Source organism: Triticum aestivum, chromosome 4B (assembly GCF_018294505.1).
Source record: "Triticum aestivum cultivar Chinese Spring chromosome 4B, IWGSC CS RefSeq v2.1, whole genome shotgun sequence".
In the NCBI taxonomy this organism is placed as follows: domain Eukaryota; kingdom Viridiplantae; phylum Streptophyta; class Magnoliopsida; order Poales; family Poaceae; genus Triticum; species Triticum aestivum.
In genome coordinates, this window is record NC_057804.1 from 69,265,261 (window position 1) to 69,287,907 (window position 22,647).

The 22,647-nt window shown below is 46.7% G+C and overlaps 2 protein-coding genes and 1 pseudogene across 2 annotated transcripts; 1 reads left to right on the forward strand and 2 right to left on the reverse strand.

The window, feature by feature from the left end:
• Positions 1-915: 915 nt before the first annotated feature.
• LOC123091069 (uncharacterized) lies at positions 916-9,679 on the reverse strand. The gene is made up of 11 exons (XM_044512467.1): positions 9,515-9,679; positions 3,741-3,826; positions 3,589-3,650; positions 3,411-3,480; positions 3,291-3,333; positions 2,562-2,642; positions 2,378-2,475; positions 2,206-2,278; positions 2,013-2,101; positions 1,496-1,762; positions 916-1,391 (listed from the first exon to the last, which is right to left on the reverse strand). Exons 2-11 carry the CDS (start codon positions 3,807-3,809, stop codon positions 1,239-1,241), a joined length of 1,005 nt encoding a protein of 334 aa, XP_044368402.1. The 5' UTR covers positions 3,810-3,826; positions 9,515-9,679; the 3' UTR covers positions 916-1,238.
• Positions 4,751-4,889, forward strand: LOC123095336 (uncharacterized; annotated as a pseudogene).
• Positions 9,680-15,421: 5,742 nt separating the features above from the next.
• Positions 15,422-22,214, reverse strand: LOC123091070 (probable E3 ubiquitin-protein ligase ARI1). The gene is made up of 5 exons (XM_044512468.1): positions 21,806-22,214; positions 21,011-21,043; positions 20,615-20,897; positions 16,549-17,029; positions 15,422-16,410 (listed from the first exon to the last, which is right to left on the reverse strand). Exons 1-5 carry the CDS (start codon positions 21,950-21,952, stop codon positions 15,729-15,731), a joined length of 1,626 nt encoding a protein of 541 aa, XP_044368403.1. The 5' UTR covers positions 21,953-22,214; the 3' UTR covers positions 15,422-15,728.
• Between the last annotated feature and the right edge of the window lie 433 nt (positions 22,215-22,647).

Below are 22,647 nucleotides of genomic sequence, written 5' to 3' on the forward strand. Positions count from 1 at the left end.
AAAATGATTTCACTCATATGAAAAAACTGATGTCACTCGTTTCAAAAAATAATTTCACTAAACTGTGAAAACAGATTTCACTCATTTTCACTATTTTAAATAACCAGTTTGGCTAGTTTGAATTTAATCGTTTCACTCATTTCAGAAAACGGATTTCAGTGAGTTTCACATTCACCAGTTTCATAAAACCTTCAGTCAGTTTCACATTTCACTAGATACAGAAAATACATTACACGCATTTAAAAAAAGTTAGATTTCACTCATTTTAGAAATCGCATTTCACTATATTTAACGTGTTTCACACTGAAATATGTATCATGTGTATGGAAAACAAAATTCACTCATCTAAAGAAAATAATTTCACACAGTTTAGAAAACATACTTCACTCAGTTGAGAAAACATATTTCAAATTTGATTTCAATCAATGGAAAAATACTAATTTCAATTATTTCAAAAAACCTATTTCGCTTGTTTCAGAAACCTGATTTCAGTCATTTGAAATGTTGAAATTAAAACATGTTTGAAATGCATCCAATTTGGTCTTATTCTAAAGCTCTTGGCTTGAGGAATTCAAATATATAAAATATTTCAAAAATAACAATGTTTAAAAGATAGAAATGATTGCAAATCCTAAAGAGAAAATAAAAGGAAATGATTTGTACCATGGCACCACATGCAACGTCAGGATAGACTCTCTCTCTCTCACCTAACATGGGTCCCATCAGTCTGACATTGATTTGACTTAAAACCAAAATACAAGAAATTATTTGCATCAATACTTTGATATACACATGCATGTGGTCCCACACCTTTACACATGGCAGCAAGGCATTGGTGAGAGAATCACCGGTAGCTCCCAGCACCGGTAAAAAACACTTTGCGACCAGCAATTGCCTAAGGATTCTACAAAGCGCTAAAACAAACGGCATACAATGACAAAGCCACAAGCAAAATGAGTTCCACAAGGCCCCCATCAATGAAAAAGACTGGTAATCACCAGTGAACTCTTGACCAAAGTGACAGAGAAAACCCACCCGCTGTACCGTGAAAAATTAAAGGATTGTCGAAACATCTCCACTAGCTGTTACTACCACATCCACGTCATCATATCAATTGCCACGATTCTCCTAATGCAAATTTACATCTCCACAATCCTCAGCGTGAAACACAAGTAACAGTAGTGAGTGGTGACACTTGCGACCGTTAATTTCTTTACTTGTCAGTAGTTCCCCACAGGCTATCCAATCCTCTTGATGGAATCTACCAAGTAGTCGATATCAGGGGTAACGATCGCACGCTTGTTCACCTCCCCCAGGCTGCAGCAGTGCTTCTTGTTTGTGTTGATTGCTACAGCCTCCTGAGCAAATGTGCAGTCCAAACCAGCTGAAACCTGCACGTTTTATTCATCTCAAGTACTGCATCATCGAAAGACTAGACGTAATCACGTAAGCAGAAAATGCAGCATAAAGAAGCGCAGAATTTTTTAACACTTACATCAAAGAGTGCATCTCCAAGCCTCATCTTCACTTTACCACTCTTGTACACGAGCAGCTTCCCCATGAAACCGCCTGGCAAATCTTTTAGCTTACAGCCGTCGATCGACTCGAGTCTCCTCTTCTTATTGGGTTCTTCTGTTTCAACACCCTCACTGTCACTGGTGTCCATATCTGCTACAGCAACTGATACAACCTGCAGTAAAGGAAGAGATGCAGGGAACTGGAAGAAGAGCAACTGTGGTGTATTCATCTTGTCCTCAGTGTCCTGTCAAACGATTCATATAATACATCAGCTTTCAGGCCATTAATACTATACAGCCAGTACAATCAGTTAGATCAATATAAGATTACAAAACTAATAGAAGTCTAAAAGAAAAAGAGTAGCCGGCAGTTCCATCGACATTCCCACGAAAAGACAGTTCCATCAACATGTGGTGTGTTCTTTTGCATCGATATGAATACCTGAACAAGAACGGTGTTCCTCGACATGATATCATGCAACATGATATACATACCATTAGCCCAAGCTCCTGAGCTGCAGTTAATTCACCATCTTGTGTTCTGCTGGAAGAGAACTCTCCGAACACGTCTTCATCAAAAAATTCTGTAGCAAAGATAATGGAATGTTAACGGAAGCGTTTTTTAGGGGCAAACTGTGAGCATGATGTGGCAAAAGCCAAAAACTGCAAAAATAAAGAACACCAAAACCTGGATCTGCAGAGTTGGGCCTCCTTAGAGGCAGATTAATAGGAGGATAGTTGTAGTTGGGATGGGTAAAGTCCTGCAGCAGTTAGTAGGAGATAAGTCAGGTAATCAATAAAACAACCCCCACCAGGCCACCACCCCACCCCTAATGTTGTTCTTTTATGGGTTTACTAACCTGAGGTCCAGTGAACTGTTTGGGTAACTTTGCAGCAGAAGTCGTAACGCCAGACATCATATACTTGCTAAAAAGGTTTACCTCCTGCTCTTGTTTAACTTGCAGAACAAATGATAAATTGCTCTGTGAATGTGCAGATGAAGGTAAATATGGAACAAATGGGAATGCAACCTTAAGCTACTACCTGATGAAGAACTTTTAGGGGCGGGGAAGGATCTTGCAGTTGAAGAGTTCACTTGTCCAAATGTAACCTGAACACAGGCTTCTGCCGTCGTAATGGAGCAGTATGTTATTATCAAATTGTAAACTGAAAACAACATAATGCTGTTACACCGGTGATATTGAGTTTGTTATTTCAAATATTCATAAACCCATACTTTCTAGATGAATCAGTGCCGACTTCTAAATAGAATTTTGATTATCTAAATTGCAACAATTATCAAGCCTCTAAGGTACAACATGCTGCATGTCATTAGTTCAAAACATACAATGATTTATATCCTAGGCTAGCGCCAACTTCATGAGATAACTCCTGAGTCCAGATTTTTCCTGACCTAACATGTCTGCTTCGACAATGCAAATTCAGTAGAATTACGTATTTGAACTATGATGCCTTTCTGCTCCTTGCACTCGGATAGCTCATCATTACCCAATAGGCCATAGCTATTCTAGATAAACATGGTCAGTATGAAGTGTTCAAAAATATAGAGATACTGATGTCTTATTTGTCACAATTCGTTCAGCAGCTCTCAGTGATACAAAGGCAATTCTGATTCTAGAATGTTAGGAAGTTTGTGTAACAGCAACTGTAGTTAACTGATTAGTAATTTTTCACTGGAGATAGGCTAGTGGATGCAGGATCAAACATGAAATACAGTAGATATTGTGAGGCAAACAACATTAAAATACTGACCATTTTTCTCAGCCTTGAATCTTCTTTCGAGGGCACCTTTACTCTGCATATGAAACTGGAGAATAAAACACCACCGACCTAAATTAGGCACGTACAAATCGGACTCAGACATACAAGTACCTGTGGTGTTCTAAGTTTCCTCAACAGATCCTTATCAATTGCGTCAAGCTCGCTCTCCTCTTCCGGTTCCCTGTAGAATCCCAAATTACTTTCATTGCACGAGCACTGCGCCTACTTTAAATGGAAATGTTGACTTGAACAAGCATGCATAAACAGAGCATTGGTTAATGTACATTACATCTTAGGGACAATGTTTGGGGTTTTCTTAGTAGGCACCTTGGGCGAAAATTTAAGCCCGGCCTGCACGCGCAAAGTAGAAGAAAAAAAATTGTAAGCAGCAAACACACTGAGCGTATATGCATATGAGATTTAGCTGGAGAAAATACTCACCTTGCGGCGATTGGGTGGAGTGGAAGCAGAGCCATCCTTGTCTTTCCCCTTTTCACGCTTATCGTCCATGAGAACAAGTGGAAGATCTACAAGAATGACATGATGAGGTAAAAAAAACAAGAAACTTGGGTAAAAGGAATGACATGATGAGGTAAAAACTTGGGTACAAGAGCGTCTCTCAAACAAGTTTTGGCAAGTAACTAGCGCACACTTGTCTACACTCAACTTGCATGAAATTCCAATGTCCGGGATGTTAGAATACTTGTATGTGTATTATGGTGCAAGTATAAACCGTATATACGCTGTAGGGCCGGTGCAGTATGTTTATCTCATGTAACTCGGTTGGTAGGATGTTGAATTGATCTCTATCTTGTATAGTTAACTTGGAGATCAATCCAACAACCTAACCAACTAAATCTTGTAAACCCTAGCCGCATTGTGGCCTATATATAACACGCAACGCGTCCCTGCTAGGCATATGCTTAACGCAATCTTATATGGTATCAGAGCCTCCTTCTCTAGCACATCACGCACCCATGGCCTCCTCAAGCTCTGCCGTCGCCACACCAGCCCTCATCCCGATCGCCGATCGTCTTCACCGCTCCAACTTCCTGGTGTGGCGCGCGCAGGCCATGGCAGCTATCCGGGGCGCGCAGCTCGTCTCCTACCTCGACCCTGAGAGGGAGCTGCCGGCCCGGAAGCTCACGGACAAGGAAGGCAAGCCCACCGATGTGCCCAATCCGGCGTACGACATCGACAGGGCTCGCGACTCCCAGGTGCTGAGTTTCATCTTTAATTCAATCTCCGCACCGGTGATGATCCAGGTTGCACACTGCAACACGGCGGCCGAAGCTTGGGCCGCCATCACGGAGATCTTTATCTCCCAGACTCAGGCGCACATCGTCAACACCAGAATCGCCCTCTCCATGACGAAGAAGGGCAACTCGACGGTGGCCGAATACATCGGGCGCATGAAAGCGCTCGGTGACGAGATGGCATCTGCAGGAAAGCCTCTCACTGACGATGACATGGTGTCCTACATCCTGGCGGGGCTCGACTTCGACTACATGTCGTTCGTCTCCACCATCTGCGCCCGAACTGAACCCATCAAGGTGAGCGAGCTTTATTCGCAGCTCATTAACTTTGAAAGCAGGCTGGCTATGTTTGAGGGCGGCGGCCAGTCGTCCCACTCCTCCGCCAACGCCGTCTCACGCGGCGGACGTGGCGGACCCAACCGCGGTGGTGGCCGCGGTGGCAATGGTGGTCGCTATGGAGGCGGCCGAGGAAACGGAGGTGGTGGCCGTGGCCAAGGCCGCGGTGGTGGCCGCGGCAATGGAGGGGGAGGTCGCAATGATCTTCCGGAAGTCTTCTGTCAAATCTGCACCAAGCCGAACCACACCGCCATGGAGTGCTACCGCCGCTTCGACATCTCCTTCAACAAGGAGAAGAGCGTGGCGGCCGTCAACACCAACCACGCCAACTCTCAGTCCTCCTATGGAGTGGATACCAACTGGTATGTGGACTCTGGAGCATCAGATCACATCACCAGCGAGCTCGACAAGCTCACCGTTCGGGACAAGTACAACGGGCATGATCAAGTAAACATGCCCAATGGCGCAGGTATGAAAATTGCTCATATAGGTCATGCTTATGTTCGTACCCCTTCCCGTAATCTCCATCTTAAAAATATCCTACATGTACCAAATGCCACCAAGAACTTGATCTCTGCTCATCGGCTATCTTATGACAATCACGTTTTTCTTGAAACTCATCCTCATTTTTTCTGTGTTAAGGACAAGGCAACGAGGAAAACCCTCCTCCGCGGCAGGTGTAGAAACGGGCTCTATCCCCTATCATCAGCTCCCGTAAGCTCGGGCAGGCATGCACTTGGCGCCACCAAGATCTCATCATCACGGTGGCACAATCGTTTAGGTCATCCATCTTCGGCAATCGTTCAGCATGTTCTCAAGCACAATAATATTTCCTTTTCTAGCAAAGAGTTGAATAATCAGGGTGTATGTGATGCTTGCCAACAAGGCAAGAGCCATCAACTACCCTATCCAAATTCTAGTAGTATTTCCAATGCTCCTTTAGAGCTAGTTTTCTCTGATGTATGGGGGCCTGCCCGAGATTCAATCAATAAGAAAAACTATTATGTGAGTTTCATAGATGATTTCAGTAAGTTCACTTGGATTTACATTCTCAAACACAAATCCGAAGTGTTCAAAGTTTTTCATGAGTTTCAAGCACTTGTTGAACGTCTCTTTGACCGAAAAATCATCACTATGCAAACGGACTGGGGAGGCGAGTATGAGCGCCTAAACTCCTTTTTCCGTCAGATAGGCATCACACACCATGTGTCATGTCCTCACGCCCATCAACAGAATGGGTCAGCTGAGAGAAAACATCGCCACATTGTAGATGTAGGTCTCTCACTTTTGGCTCATGCTTGCATGCCCTTGAAATTTTGGGATGAAGCGTTCCTCGCTGCCACTTATCTCATTAACCGCACTCCTAGTAAGGTGATCAATCTTGAAACTCCCTTAGAAAAATTGTTCCATGAAAAGCCAAATTATCATGCTCTCCGCACTTTCGGCTGTGCTTGCTGGCCAAATCTCCGTCCTTTCAACTCTAGAAAGCTAGAATTCCGCTCCAAGCAGTGCGTTTTTCTTGGCTACAGCAATCTTCACAAGGGTTTTAAATGCCTTGATATACAAGCAGGACGGGTGTATATTTCCCGTGATGTCATCTTTGATGAATCAGTTTTTCCTTTTGCTGCATTAAATCCAAACGCCGGAACCCCTCTTCGCTCCGAAGTTCTTCTCCTTCCTGAAACCATCCCCTCTGACCCTCTTGATCATGGGGACGAACAAACAGCTGATCCATCGGGTGATTTTCATAAAAATTCTGCAGTTAATTTTGGTGGAAATCCGGTTGTTCTTCATGATTTTATGCAGCAGCCAGGCGCGGAACACCATGCAGATTCAGGTGCTGCAGACTCTGACGGCGGCGATCCCGGGGCTGATTCTCCCTCGTCTGGCGCGCCTGCCAACAGCAGCGGCGGCGTATCTGCCTCGGGAGGAGACGAGTCGCCCGCGGCGTCCCACGCGTCCAGCCGGGGGCCCACAGGCGAGGGCCCGGAAGCGCACTCCGCGCTTGACCAGACGAGCGCGCCCGTCCCGAACCGCCAGGTGGCGCGGTCTCCTGCACGCGGTCGGGCCGACCAGGCGGGTGCTTCGCGGACAGGAGGCAGCATCCGCCTCGTCCCTCGCGCTGGCCAATCAGATGCGGTGCATGCGGCTGACAGCATCCGCATCGGATCGGATGCGTCTGGATCGGCTGCTCCGGCTCCTGGTACGAGGATGAATGGATCTTCTGCGGCTGATGGTTCTGCGGTTATTCCTGCACCAACACAGAGGACAACAAGGTCGCAACATGGTATTTTGACACCAAAAATACGTACGGATGGTACGGTCAGGTATGATAAGGTGCGGTTTGTTGGTCTTACCACTACTGGAGAACCACATAATTTGTCAGAAGCTTTAGAACATAAAAACTGGAAAAATGCAATGGATGAGGAATACAATGCTCTTATGAAAAACAGAACATGGCATCTAGTTCCTCCAGCCAAAGGCAGAAATATAATTGATTGTAAATGGGTCTATAGAATCAAAAGAAGAGCAAATGGAGAAATAGATAGATACAAAGCAAGATTAGTTGCAAAGGGCTTTAAGCAAAGGTATGGGATAGATTATGAAGATACCTTCAGTCCAGTTGTAAAAGCAGCTACTGTCAGACTTGTTCTCTCTATTGCAGTATCAAACAACTGGTATCTTCATCAATTGGATGTGCAGAATGCGTTTCTTCATGGCGTTCTAGAGGAGGAAGTGTATATGAAGCAACCACCTGGGTATGAGGTAAAAGATAAACATAATTATGTTTGCAGGCTTGATAAGGCTCTATATGGTTTGAAACAAGCACCCAGAGCATGGTACTCTAGGCTGAGTGAGAAACTCCAAAGGCTTGGTTTTCGACCATCCAGAGCTGACACATCTCTGTTCTTCTATAGGAAAGGGAAAATCACTATTTTCATGTTAGTATATGTTGATGACATTATTGTTGCAAGCTCATCACAGGATGCGATTAAGGCATTGCTTGAAGATCTAAGAAGAGATTTTGCTCTAAAAGATCTTGGTGATTTGCACTACTTCTTGGGAATAGAAGTAAAGAAGGTTAAAGATGGCATAGTCTTAACTCAAGAAAAGTATGTGTCAGATGTGTTAAAACGAGCAGGTATGATGAATTGCAAGGTTTCGAATATGCCTCTCTCAACTTCTGAAAAATTGTCAAAAGAAGAAGGTGAGCCACTAAGTGCTGAAGAATCTACAAACTATAGAAGTGTTGTAGGTGCCTTGCAATATCTAACGCTTACAAGACCTGATATATCTTTTCCTATTAATAAAGTATGTCAGTTCTTGCACACTCCTACTCTTGCACACTGGACAGCAGTAAAGAGGATCCTGAGATATCTAAGAGGCACTATGAGTACAGGTTTGAAGGTCACAAGGTCAACATCAACTTTGGTGAGTGCATTTTCTGATGCAGATTGGGCAGGTTGTCCTGATGATAGAAGATCAACAGGGGGCTTTGCTGTTTTCTTTGGACCAAATCTCATCTCATGGAGTGCACGGAAACAAGCTACTGTATCAAGATCAAGTACAGAAGCTGAATATAAAGCCTTGGCTAATGCTACGGCAGAGTTAATATGGATTCAAACCTTACTAAACGAGCTTCGTGTAAGTCATTCTCCAGTTGCACGTTTGTGGTGTGATAATATTGGTGCAACTTATCTTTCAGCAAATCCAGTGTTTCATGCAAGAACAAAGCACATTGAAGTGGATTATCATTTTGTGCGAGAAAGAGTAGCTCAGAAGCTACTTGATATTCGTTTCATTCCCACCAATGATCAAGTTGCAGATGGCTTTACTAAAGCCTTATCTTGGCGAAAACTAGAAGAGTTTAAGAACAATCTTAACTTGGTAAAGTTATGATTGAGGGGGAGTGTTAGAATACTTGTATGCGTATTATGGTGCAAGTATAAACCGTATATACGCTGTAGGGCCGGTGCGGTATGTTTATCTCATGTAACTCGGTTGGTAGGATGTTGAATTGATCTCTATCTTGTATAGTTAACTTGGAGATCAATCCAACAACCTAACCAACTAAATCTTGTAAACCCTAGCCGCATTGTGGCCTATATATAACACGCAACGCGTCCCTGCTAGGCATACGCTTAACGCAATCTTATACGGGATAGTGAGATAATAATTAAGCAAAGCGTACTCCGGGAGCAGCATACCGCCTGCCCACCCACGCGCATGAACTCCCATCCCCTGTGGCTTGTGACTTGTGAGCTAGCTATGTATGACCAACGAAAGAATCCCTCACGCTCAGAGAAATAAGGCCGAACAGCTTGATGGCGTCGCCTAAGCCCTCCTCCCGCACCTCACCACGGAGCGGAAATCCCACACCACCACCAGAAGGTCCGAATTCCAAAACCCGCACAGAGCACGACTGGACAGCAAAATTGACGGCGGCACAACGATCGCCGGCAATGCAGCAAGACAGGACAAACTAGGAATCAGGGTCTGTTCATCTCCCTTCCGGCTCGACCGCCGGTCAGGGCACCGCCAGCAAGAGCGAAGGCAGCCAGGAGCGCGGCAAAGCAACGCGACGGATCCGGTTCCGGTTCCGGGGGAGGGCTGCCTCCTTACCTCGGCCGTGGAGAAGGCAGGGCCGAGGAGCGCGCGGGGGTTCCGGCCGGCCGCGCAGCCGAGGGTGGAGCGACCGAGGTAGGGGAAAGTGGGGAAAGCAGAGGGGAGGAGGATGCCGATGCCGATGCCTGCAGGGGACAGCTTTGCAGTCACAGCGGGAGGACACACGTGTCCCGCCCGCAGAAGGGCCGCTGGAAAATGTCTGGACGGCGACCGTAGATTAGAATTCCGTTGCTTCCGTTGCTGCCCTGCAGCCAAGTGGCACATGCACATCGCGTTTGCTCAAATAAAAAGGTTGACCCAAAGGCAGACAGCTACACATATTCGAATCTTATTAGAATGTCCAATTTGACACACACAAAAAATTATCCGGGTGGTTTCTATGACTCATTCGGAGAGCCACGAACAAACTATGTGGTCATGTTGAGTGTCTACCGTAAGTCTGAACCACGTGGTGACATGACACACTTATTGCATATATAAAAAAGTAGGTAGATTGTGGATAAATGTATGTGTGCCCTTTTCATGTCTTCGCGGTCAATTTAACACTAAGCGTTGCAGGGTAAATAATGTGTTCACAAGACATGAGGAGCAACCCTAAAATGCCAAGGCAACATGGATTCTATCAATTTTTAGAATCTACTTAGGTGATTGGCAAACTTGTCATCGACCGATTCCTAGGAGTCAATGTAGCCTGCGAAATCAAGCCCGAAAAGAAGAGCAAACTAAGCATTGCATGAGTGACATGAGCTACTCCGAATAGCCAAGGAGGACATGCCTATATATACTCCGAATATCTCTATTTTTTTCCCTACAAAAGGGGAAAACACAGAGCTATATATAGCAAAGTTTTACACACATATGCATGTAGTGTAGGCAAGTCATCCTTGGCTACCGAATCAGCTCTATCCCTCATACAAGGCCCCTCTTCTAAGTTGTAATTTCTTTCATACGTTGTTGCATTGCATTGCATCGTTATATGTGCCTGGGTACTTATAGTAAGCACAAAGGTCCTACATATGCATGGGAATAATCAGAGTCTGACCATCTTTGACACTTATTAGTTGTGTATAGCCCACAGAATATATTCTGTTAGGTTTGGTTTTGGTGGATTCTTATGCTTATTGACGGTGCAGCTTAATAAGGTTGGACACGTGCCTACAAGGGTCAAAAGGTTGACTATTTGAATTTGGTTATAGGGGTCCGACAATAGATTATAAGCTCCAGTGTGAACTCAACATACGGATGTATGTAGACATATTTTATATTATGGGTCGGAGGGAGTACATGTGTTCGCGAACCAACCTACTCCCTCCGTTCTCAAATACTTGTCTTTCTAGGCATTTTAAATGGACTCAACATACGGATGTATGTAGACATATTTTAAAGTGTAGATTCACTCATTTTGCGCCGTATGTAGTCACTTGTTGAAATCTCTAGAAAGACAAGTATTTAGGAACGGAGGGAGTAGTTCTTTCCTCCAAGCTCCATCGGTGAGATCATACACTCGCCACCCTCTGTCTGTCGCTCTGGCGTCCGACCGCTGGAAGAGGAGTTCTGGTGCCGCGGTCCAGCTAGTACTTTAGGTTAGGATTTTTTCTCTCATGGGACGGCGTTGTGGCGGATAGCAAGCTTCATGTTCCAGCTGGTCTTTCGGGCTCCAATCCTCATGAGTTTGTTTGTCGGGACAATGTTGACAGGGCTTTAGTGTAGACTCATGTCATCTTCTTGGGATGATGACATTAGGGTTTCCCGTTGTACCTACAAGACGGCGAGTTTTGGTGTCATGCGCTTGAGATCAATTCAATGGTTCAACATAGACAATTGTAGCTCTAGGGCATTGGTCCTTCATGGAAAGTGCACGAAAAATTCCCAACTGACCTCAACAAGGTCATGCCGGCTCCGGTAAGCGAGCGGCGGCTGCGGCACGTCGACAGCTTGTTCTAGCCGAAGCAGTGGTTGTTCAGTGGTCCAAGAACCTTGATTTAATTTGTATTATGTGTGTGATACTTTGTACTTTTGGTGAACCTTGATAATAGACTTGGATCTTTCCGCAAAAGAAAACACTTTTCTAGGTTGTATGTGCCTCTTTTACTCCCTCATTTCCAAAATACATGACACTTTAGATATGGACATTGCCTCCAATATGCAGTAGATGGTTGAGTTTAAATATATACACTATCACAAAATAGAAAAAAACATTTTTAAAATTATTTTCATGAAAAATTTAATAGTACAATTTCTACATACCATACCAAATCTAAATAAGTTCTATTTAGTTGTCTAAGCTAGAGAAGTTTGATTGCATGTTTTCTAGTTAACAAGGTTTTTTCGGTCAGTTTGACCACTGAGAAAATTTTCTACAGTTCTAATTTATTTGAATGAATTTGAATTTAAATGTTTAGAATGGAAGCAAAGCTTGCTAACCACTAGAGTTGCCACACGAGGAAAAAAGATTTGTTTGTCCTTTCAAATTGGTGCAAAGACAAAAATGTGGTGCCAAATTAGAATTTCATACCAGAAATATAGTGTGAAGTGGTCAGATTTCTTAAATACAACGAGCAAGTGTAGTTTGGGTGGAGGTGGCTAAATCCTTAGCACAGGAATGATCAAATCTCTGGTTTGAGATCTTGCCTGGCCACGGTGGATTTTTATTTTATAGTAATAGTTAATGTACTAACACTAGCAAGGTGTCAGTGATGCAGAGACTGAACTCTTTGTCAAGAAAAATTGCGAGGTGATAGAGAAGACTCTGAATTTCAAAACTATGTGACTCTAGTCTTCAATTTGCATTCGCAAATATAGTGATGTGTGTTTCCGTCCTACTCCCTCCGTTCCTAAATATAAGTCTTTCTAAGATTTCAATATGGACTACCTACAGAGCAAAATGAGTGAATCTACACTCTAAACTACATCTATATATATATATCTGTGTTTCCGTACTACTCCCTCCGTTCCTAAATATAAGTCTTTCTAAGATTTCAATATGGACTACCTACAGAGCAAAATGAGTGAATCTACACTCTAAACTACATATATATATATATATATCTGTGTGTAGTTCATAGTGAAATCTCTAGAAAGACTTATATTAGGAACGGAGGGAGTACTTGGTAATTTCTCCAAAAAAAAACTGTGAACTCATGATAAATGATGATATTAATTGATTTCTTTGCACGGAATAAAGTGATGAATTTAACTTTTAAATTCAAGATAAAATAAGGAACTTTACTGAATTGTTACTTTGAGCGTTTATATTTGCCTTAGAAATTATTCTGAGTTTCGACCGTTTTTTTTAATATTGCTCCCTCTGATCCATATTACTTGTCGCTCACTTAGTACAACTTTGTTGCGGTCGACCGCCGTAAGCACGAGAGCCGTGGGAGTAGCATGACAATTTCGAGTGATGGGCAGGCAAGAATCACATGATAGTGTTTACCAATTTAAATGCGTAGGGCCGATCGGTCGATGGGAAATCACATCCTTATTATGGCATAATGCACGTCTTACTTCGGCCATGGTTTCTGATCGTCCACCTGTTGGGCAACTTTCAGAAGTCAATATTCCTTTTGACATCCTGCCTCCGCTGGACATCTTTTTGTTTTAACACAATGCACAGACATTACATGATCTAGTCATTTGCAACACTATCAAACGTTTCTAGACTCGATTTTTGAGAAAGAAAGAGCCGAAGTTTGTCTTTTGACATCTACTTTCTTCCATCATAGATAGATTACGATGGACTAGTACATAAACTTTCCATCTGTATGTGCATGTGCCAGTGGAATCATATTCATATCATGTTTTATTCGGGACGGCGGGCAGCTGCACGATGAACAAATCAGGAGCAGCTAGATTGGGAATCTGAGCTCTACCGATAGGCTTGTTTAATTAGCTGGGGTGATTACTCCACTTGTCCTCACGCAAACAAAAGTTTGGGCTCTGACTTGGCTTTTTTGGTAGCTCGGATGCCGCTAAGCAGGTACCAAGGTGACACGTGAATTGTTCACTATTTTGGGATTTTAAATAACTCCCTCCATCCTGTAATGTAGTGTAAAAAACGTCTTACATTATGGGACGGAGGAAGTAGCATGTAATTAGGGGAAGGCTCGACGTTAGAGCATTGTCGACGTGCTTAGAGAATAGAGGGCACACATGAGCTTCATGGCTAGCAAGGGCGACGATACGCATAATGGACATCATATGAGAGCATCTACATCAAGACCTGACAAACCATAATAGAAAGGCATGCAATAAAGCTATGGCAATAGATAGACAAAATATAGAGAGTGCTAGTTCTTCGCAATACAGAGTACAAACATAACGTAAGTTGAGTGCGAGAAAATAGAACCCCGAAGGCTTGGTGAAGACAATGGTTTGTTCATTTAATTTAAGTTACTGACACAACTCTACGTCTAGTTGAAGGGGGTGAGACTGAACTCGGAACTCGGAATACAAAGTTTTCACTCTATTCTCCTTGAGCTATAGCCAATTCTCACCGCGCGCAATCACTCAACTTAGATTTCTAGAACCTTCACAGACTTGTTTTTCACGTAGTCCTTGGAAGCTTGGAACAAACGCCTAAGGGTCTAGAGGATGAACAATCCGCAAGAGTAATAGGTTAAGATCAGCTTTGATCAAGTTCTACAATGATGCTGAATCGCTTAGCAGTTTTAGGCTTTGAGTTTTTTCTCACTAGGATTCTCTCAGATCTATGGGAGACATGGGTTGCTCAGATAATCTCTGCCTAAATTTTATGCAGAGCAGCCACCGGTTTAAGGTTGAGTTAAGGGGCTCTTTATATTCGTTGGAGCAAACCTGTGGGCCAATATGAACATTGAAGGCTCACTCACATCATCAACACGACACATGGCTAACTGTAGGATTTCAAAGCAACTCTCTCACGTGGTCTGTCTTGCCGTGCAAGACAACTAGTTGATTTGCAAGGCAATTGCGCTAAGGAGTCTCGAAGAATAACATCTCGGACTCTGAAGCCAAATGCACTTGTGTTTGCATTCTCAAAGTTTTCAATGAAAGATTTTGGGTTTGGATTGAGCACGGACTAGAAGAGTTCAATCTAACTTTCACTTTGACACCCTCAGTAGTACAGTTTGTCATATTGACTCAAATAGAAGCAAAATAAACTAGTAAACCAAAGCCTACACTTCTGGTTCAAATTCTCCATTTGCTTCAAATGGGTACCCCATATTCTTCAATGTTTTCATAACATATTTAAGTGTCATAACTCTTTATTAAACCAAATCCTCACATACTATCGCTGCATACTAACAAAAGATATCGAGGAAGCATATTTAGGGTGCCTGTGTGTACTAGCATATTTAGGTTCATGACTCATCTAGTCCCTTAACTGTTGAATACTTCTGGTCCATGTGTGGCCCGTGGTGCCTATTGATCAGTTTCGGCCTATACCGTCTTTCAAACTTTTACGACCCGTGCTGCATTTCGGCCAACTTCCGGCATGTGGTTTCTTTGGGCCATTTTCAGCCCTTTGTGTCTCTCGACCCATTTACTGCCCGTCGTGCCTGTGTGGCATTTTCGGTCTATGGTGGATTTCGGTGCATTCATGACCCACGTTGGCTCTAGGCCATTTTCAACCCGTAGGGGCTTTTGGACCATTTACGGGTCGTGTTGCTCCCGTAGGGGCTTTTGGACCATTTACGGGTCGTGTTGCTTCTGATCTCATTTACGGCCCATGATGTATAACAACCCATTTACGACGCGTTGTTCATCTTGGCTGGTTTTGGCCTCCAATGAAGAGCCCTCAGGATAAACAACACAAAAGAACCATGCCAACCAACGCCAAACAATCGACCAAAAGTGTCAAGGATCAGATAGCTCCGATCTTAATAAAGAGGTTCTCATGAGAACAAGCACATCGATGGCAAGTTCATAGACAAACGATGCGTTTTACTGTTTGAATTTCGCCCAAATGATATACAGTATACAGAGTACCCTTTGGGCTTTCTGAATCTGATAAAGTATACAAATTCCAATAGGAAAAATATGCATGCAGCTCCTATCGAGCTGCCTTCCTGAAGCCATTTCCTGTCTGGTCTGGTATGGCTGCCCAGACAGTCAGCGCACGAGAGACTGTCCAATAGTACTACATGGCATGAACTCCTTGGCCTTGGAGCACATTACAGCCAGCGGCCGTCGCGGCCAAAAGAAATTGGAGGAGCTAATCTCCTCCTCATCAGGCGGTGGTGAAGTCCTTGGCCTTGTCGGGGCCGCGGGGCCGGTACGCGGCGATGATCATGGGGTCGAGGAGCAGCGGCAGGAGCTCGTCCTGGATGCACTTGTAGATCTCCCCGCATCGCGTCTGCACGATCTTGGCGAGGTTCATGGCGTTCTGCTTGTCGCGCCGGACGTCCTCCTCCTCGGGCACCGGCCCGTACTCGGTGGCGAGCAACTTGGAGAGGCGCTCCACGTTGCTCTCCAGCTCCTCCTGGTAGTTCTCGAAGAGGCCCTGCGCGATGGGCAGGCTGCCGCGGTGCTTGGGCCACGTCCGGACCTTGTCGTCGTCGCCGCCGAACATGTAGTAGGCGAAGACGTAGGAGCGCGAGAGCACCTGGCGCGACTGCAGGAGGCCGCGGTGCGCCTCGGTGAGCCAGCTGGCGTCATGGAGGAGGGGCTGGTCCTGCAGCAGCGCCTCCAGCAGCTTGACCCGCTCGTCGACGGCGGGGCCGAGCTTGTCGTGCTCCAGCTTGTGCGAGTCGCCGTGGATCTTGAAGCGGTCGTAGTAGTGCGTGTAGCGGTGCAGGTTGCGCTTGGCGTTGTCCACCTTCTTCTTCTCCTCCCCCACGAAGCGGTTGCAGCTGTGGCCGACGATGCTGTCCCAGTCGTGCGCGCGCCCCGTCGCGCCGCCGCACTTCCAACTGCACGCAACGCACGTATGCATCCATGGATTCAGATTTAGGTTCAGAAAGCCAAGCTAGCTAGTGATCCATCACGCCCTCCAAGAAGCAAGCATGCCATGCATATCGATATCGTGGTGCCGATCGATGGTTACTTACCATAGATGCTGGCCGCACTTGCAGGTGACGAGGTTGCAGCCGCCGTCCTTGACGATGGGGTTGAAGCACTTGGGGCAGCTCTTGGTGTTGGCGAGGATCCAGTTGACCGTCTCCGACTCGCCGTTGCACTTGACCTCCCACATGTCCCACATGGTGCAGGGGCACGGCGAGTGCGCGCCGGCCGCGCACGCGAAGCAGAAGCCCAGGCCGCAGGGGCACTCCACCTCGGTGTAGCGCTCGCCGGCGCCCACGCGGATCGCGCGGCCGCAGTGCGGGACGCTCGGGCACCACTTCACCGAGTCGTTGTTCTCGAGGTACGACTCGAGGAGGAAGCGGTCGAAGCGCCTGGCCGCGTCGGGGTACTCGCCGGCGAGGAGCTGCTGCACCACGGCCTCGTCGCACACCACCGGGCACTTCACCCCCATGCACCGGATCTGCTTCTTGCCGCTCTCCACACACGCCTTGAAGTGCTCCGTCCAACCTGCACGACGCACAAAGTAAGATAAGAAAACGACACCAATAAGGATTGATTGATTATCCTTGCACATCACACAAGTGCCTCTCACTCGGCAAAGAAAGTCTAGTTGCTCAATCAAAGGTCATGAAAACGGGATTATTTATCTAATGGAAACCACATACTCCGTCCGGAAATATTTCTCTTACAAATGAATAAAATGGATGAATTTATAACTAAAATAAATCTAGAACTCTAAATACAATCATTTCTAGGACAAGTATTTTCGGACGGAGGGAGTAGATGCATATTTTGTAGGAAAAGTGTGTTTCTTGCGCACGCAAATGCATACACGTTCGAATGATAAAACCAGTCAAATCTAACATTCAAGTATCTACAATCACACCATTGGAATGTGGTTCTAACCATTTTAAATTTGTTCTCGAGGACGTTGCGCTTACGTGTCTACCATGTCACTTCTGTGTCATAAAAAAATAGCAGTAAAAAGCACAACATATAATGATTTTTTGGGGGAAATGTCCATTCCAATTTCAAAGATAAAACTCCCTTCGACTCATATTAATTATCCTGCTCCCGGCGACAATTAATGTGGGTCGGAGGGAGTACTGACTTTTAAAAAAATTAAAATTTCTGGGAAGTTCTAATTTCTTTTGGGGAAATGGTCGTGAGATTAAATTCCGCGGGAAATTTGGAGTTCCTCACAATTCTCAAAACTGAAGCCATGTGATTAAAATTTATGACATTTTGTGTAGTTTTGAAAAGATAGGATTTATCGAAAAAGGCTTTCGCCCCGTTATATATATAAAGCAAAGATCATCAACCACCCAGTACAACACACACCACCACAACACACGCACATACCCAAGGCAGGATACATAGGCGCTGAGTGCAGCAACACCATCCCTAGCACTACACAGCCATCGGGGCCTCAACCATGAACACGCCACCGCGTAGAGAAGAAGCTACATACGACGCACCGTGGGCTCCAAGGCGGTGCCTACAAGAGGGTTACGACACCGAAGCGTCGCCACCGTCCGACCCAAGGATCAGAGTTTCCCCCGAAGCAACACGACGGGCAATGAGAGTCGCGGCGACACCTTCAAGAAGGGAACGAGCTTCGACGTCGCAGGTCAATCCGAAGATAGAACATGTTTTCACCCCGACCAATATTCCCGCCACCGAACGCCACACCCTAGCTACCACGCCGTCCACACGGCCATGGCCACCAGGCATCACCAAGTCACGGGCTTTGCCCAGGAGCACCGCGACACCACCACCAGGGCCGCCGCCCTAGCATCCAAGACCTTGACGCCACCTCACCCGCCACCCACCGCTACCCCAACCAAAGATATGGGCAGAAAAGGACCCGCCTTTTCACCCCTGAGCCGCTCCCAACGCCGAAACCCAATAGGCCGGCCAAAACTGGCCGCCATCGACCCGTCCAAGACACTGGCGGGAGACGAGCACTGTCCTGCTGCCGGGCATGAGACGAGCATGGTCCTGCTGCCGGGCGCGAGACGAGGCCGATCCTGCTGCCGGGCACGAGACGAGGTCTGTCCTACTGCCGGGCGGGAGACAAGCTCGGTCTTGCTGCCGAGCGTGAAACGAGCGATGGCCCATAGTCGGGGAAGGGCCGAACCTTCAACGAAGTTAGCACCCGGACGACGTGGAGAGGGATCGAAGGTCGACACACGCCGCCTACGGACCAGTCGACGCCGGAACATGCCCACGGCTGTCGCAGTCGACCTGCCAAGCAACCGTGGAGCCATCCACGACCAGAGTCGCAACCACACCAGGTCGCCGCCCAACCCGCGCCGGCCGACGAGCTCCAAGCGTTGGAGCCGTCGGGCACGCACCCGCGCGACCAGCCGCTGTTGCAGGCCGACACGGGCCACCACCACGTCGTGCCTGCACCAGATCCGCGGCACAGGCCCTCCACCATCCACCAACAGACTGACGCCGGGAGAGAGTAGCGCCAGACCCACCACCGACAGCGCCACCTACACCACGCAGAGGCCACTGGCCTTGGGAGACTAGCAACCCCAGACAGCACCACGCTAGCCAGGGCACACCACTGCACCTCGCCAAACACCAGCCCGGCCGAGAGGGCCGTCTCCGGCCAGGCAGGATGGGATCAACAACTCCATCGCCGCCAACCAGAGCCGCCGGGGCCGCCACCACGCGCAGCCGCCCTGCCACCCAGGCGTCCCAGGACGGCCAGCACCGCCGCATCCCGCCGATGGCGTGCGCCCACTAGATCCGAGCAGAAAAGCCCCGATCCGCCCCCAAAACGGTCAACCGCCGCTCCTCCACCGCAAGGAAGACAGAGAGGAGGGGGCCGCCGCTCCCCGGGGTCGTCGCCCCAGCATCCAGCGCCACCGCGCCGTAGAAGAGGCCGGAGGGCCAGATCCACACTGGCGCGCAGCTCCGCGACGCACGACGCGCCATCCAGGGCTGGCCTCCACGCGAGACGGGAGAGAAAAGGCCCGCCACCGCCGGCAGCCGCACGGGCTTTGCCCCGCGGGGACGCCCGACGGCGGCGAGGGGGAGGGAGCAGGAGGGGGTGGCGGCGGCGGCGGGGTTAGGTCACCCGAGCCGCCCCCTGGAGAGCGACACGGGTGCGGGGGCCGACGTAAAAAAAAGATAGGATTTTAAGACCCGAACTTTTTAAAATTATTTCTATTTTTTTTTTACAATATGAAGGTAATGCGGTAGACACGTGGGCACTGGTGCTGACTCTACATAAGGACTAATCCATGTCGTGTCCTGTCTAGCCCATGAGAAACTGAGTGCTGGGCCATGGAAGATGGAACACCAAGCCAGGAGCATTTTCCTTCGGTCTGCCCTGCCCAACTATTTGCTTCAAGCTCCGCCGGTGATGGGCACCATGTCATAAAACCCCATTTTGCTACTTGAGGGTTAGGTTTGTCTAGTATTATGTGTAATGTGCTAATTAATCGGGCAACTCTATTTTTCCTTTTTAAGAAATCGAGATCCTTCAGGGCCTAGTTTCGAAGAAAAAATGTGCACTTTCAAATGGACGAGGGGTTGCAAACTACACTTTATCCTATCTTAGAAACTCTGTGCAACTATATTGGATTTACAAAATGTGCAACTTGATGTTGCACAAACTCTTTTTTGTACATTTTTAGGAGTGACGGCGCGCAACCTAGTCAATTAGGAATAAATTTCTCATATGCTACTAAGAAATATATAATCCATTAACAAATTCAAACCTTTGGAACAACAGCATTTTGCAATAGAGTGAAAAATTTGCTTGGCTAACTCGGGCTAAAGAATTGTGTGTGTCGACCTTATTATATAACTCAATAAAGTACACTGCTGAAATTATTATGCTATGATTGTATTTTCATAAATTTTGCTCCTATGATTTGGATTTGCTATGTCCATACATGACAATTAAATTGTGCATGTCAAGTGTATACCCTTCGTTGGTAGAATGCTAGCCTTAAATACTACTCCCTCTGTCCCACAATGTAAGAGCGTTTTTGACACTACAACAAAAGAGTTCTTAATAAGTTAAACTGTAAAGATAACAAGATAAACATTGTGAAGGGGAAGAAAACTCACAGTCATTGCAGAAATAATGGCCACATTCCATGGTGGAGACGGCGCCCACAGAGAATTCATCAAAGCACACCATGCAGTTGACCACTCTTGAGGGCAACCCCAGCGGCTTGCCGTTGATATTCTCGTGAAGCACGATGCCTGCCTCCCTGAACGTGCGGTCTCGCCCCTTCCTGTCGAGGTGGTCGTAGATGCAGTCTATCTTCCACCGATGGTGGATGAGGAGAGCGCGAGCATTGTGCTGCTTGACGTTGAGCAAGGTCATCACCATGGATAGATCTTGTTGCTGTAGGTAGAGAACCAAAGAGAATATAGTACATTACTCGTCTCATCACAGTTGGGAGGGAGACATGTATAATCTGAACTCGAAACAGTGCCTAGTTTAGTGACTCTAGTTACCTGTGCAATGGAAAGAGACTCTTGTGTAATTGCCTGCAATAACAGATAGAAGAGTAGTTCAGTAGTGCATCTTCTGATTTACAGTAAAACAGCAGAATAAATATTAGCTAATCCAACTAAAGCAAACCACTCGGGAAAAAATGAGTGTCGGAAACTTAAGACTAGGTTATTGCAACCACAGAAATCCGGCAATCAGCGTCAAGGAGAATTTCTGTATTGTCCCAACAAATTTTACATTGATATAACCAAAAAAGCCCATGTAAGAGACAGAGCGAATTTGATGAAGTGAAAGCTCGTTTTATAATTTCTCCAAAATTCCAATGTGATCCAGCGCCCAGCGGGCTTCTATAATTAAATAAGAAAATCATATGGACTATTATATTGTAATCCAAATTCCTCTGAGAATACCTTGACAGCGAGAGCAAATAGATGAAAATTGTGCTGAACTAAGTATCTTGCTGCTGAAGACTAAAATTCAAACCAATCTATTAATATATATACTGTCGTTAACGATGCCCTCCTCTTTTTATCAGTACATAAACCTGCATTGCATTTGAATTCAGATCGAAGCCAGTGGGCGCAATAAAACCATACCACAATCGCCCGTCGGAAGCCGATCGGGCAAGAGTTTACGGAAGCCTCAACATTAATCCCACCGATTAGGAGAAAAACAGAGATTCCGCGCAAACCCCAGGACACTAATTCGATCGATTTGGTAAAGATTCGATCGGGCAGTAACCGAGGGCGCAATGAGCGGCTAGCCCCTCTGCGTCGGTCGACGGGCTTACTACTTACCCAGCAATCGGCGGGGCGATCCGGCATCGGCGTGTCGTCCTCGAACAGGCCCTCCTCGTCGGCCTCCATCGCCTCCTCCTCCTGCTCGTCGTCGTCGTCTTCGTCGTAGTCGTACTCGTAGTCGTAGCACTCGTCGTCGCTGGCCATGGCGGGCGAGCCCGCCGCCGGCGCCGAGGGGTTTTGGATTCGGTAACGGGGCGCGAGGCGAGGCGAGGCGAGGCGAAGCTTGGCTGACGAGGGTTTGGAAGCCGCGGGCTTAGCGCTATGATGATCTGATCGGCAACATGTAGATTTTGCTTGGATCGATGGTCGGGTTGGATTAGGACTCCGCTGGGCGCTCGGCGGGCGTCGCCTCGTGCGGATGCCGTTGTGTTCAAGATCCTCCTCGTTCACTCCGGTCACAAAATTTGTCACGTACTAGTATAAGTTCTCCTTTTCTTTCTTCTCTCTCTCAAAAAAGTACTCATTTTCTTTGTTGCTTTTTGTGGGCTGACGCGGCGCCGGTGGATAGGTGGCAGATCAGATCGGTGGCCTCACCAGCCACACGATCTGGCCCCTTCTAATCGTCCGATCGACGTGCTCCCCTCGCGACTGAACCGTGGCGACTATGCCTCGCATTAAGCGAGTACGTAGAAAGTCTTGTGTTGAGTTTTTTGTGGGTGTTACTGGACCAGCCCATTTTCGCGAGGGATCGATCCCTAGCTGCCACGACAACGATAACCAACAACAACAAAAAAGATAACCAACACTACTACTAGCCACCGCGCCTGCCTACAGTTCGTGATAAGTAAAAGGACGCGACCTACTTGAAACTGTTGGGAAATCGGACCACCCGGGAGGGT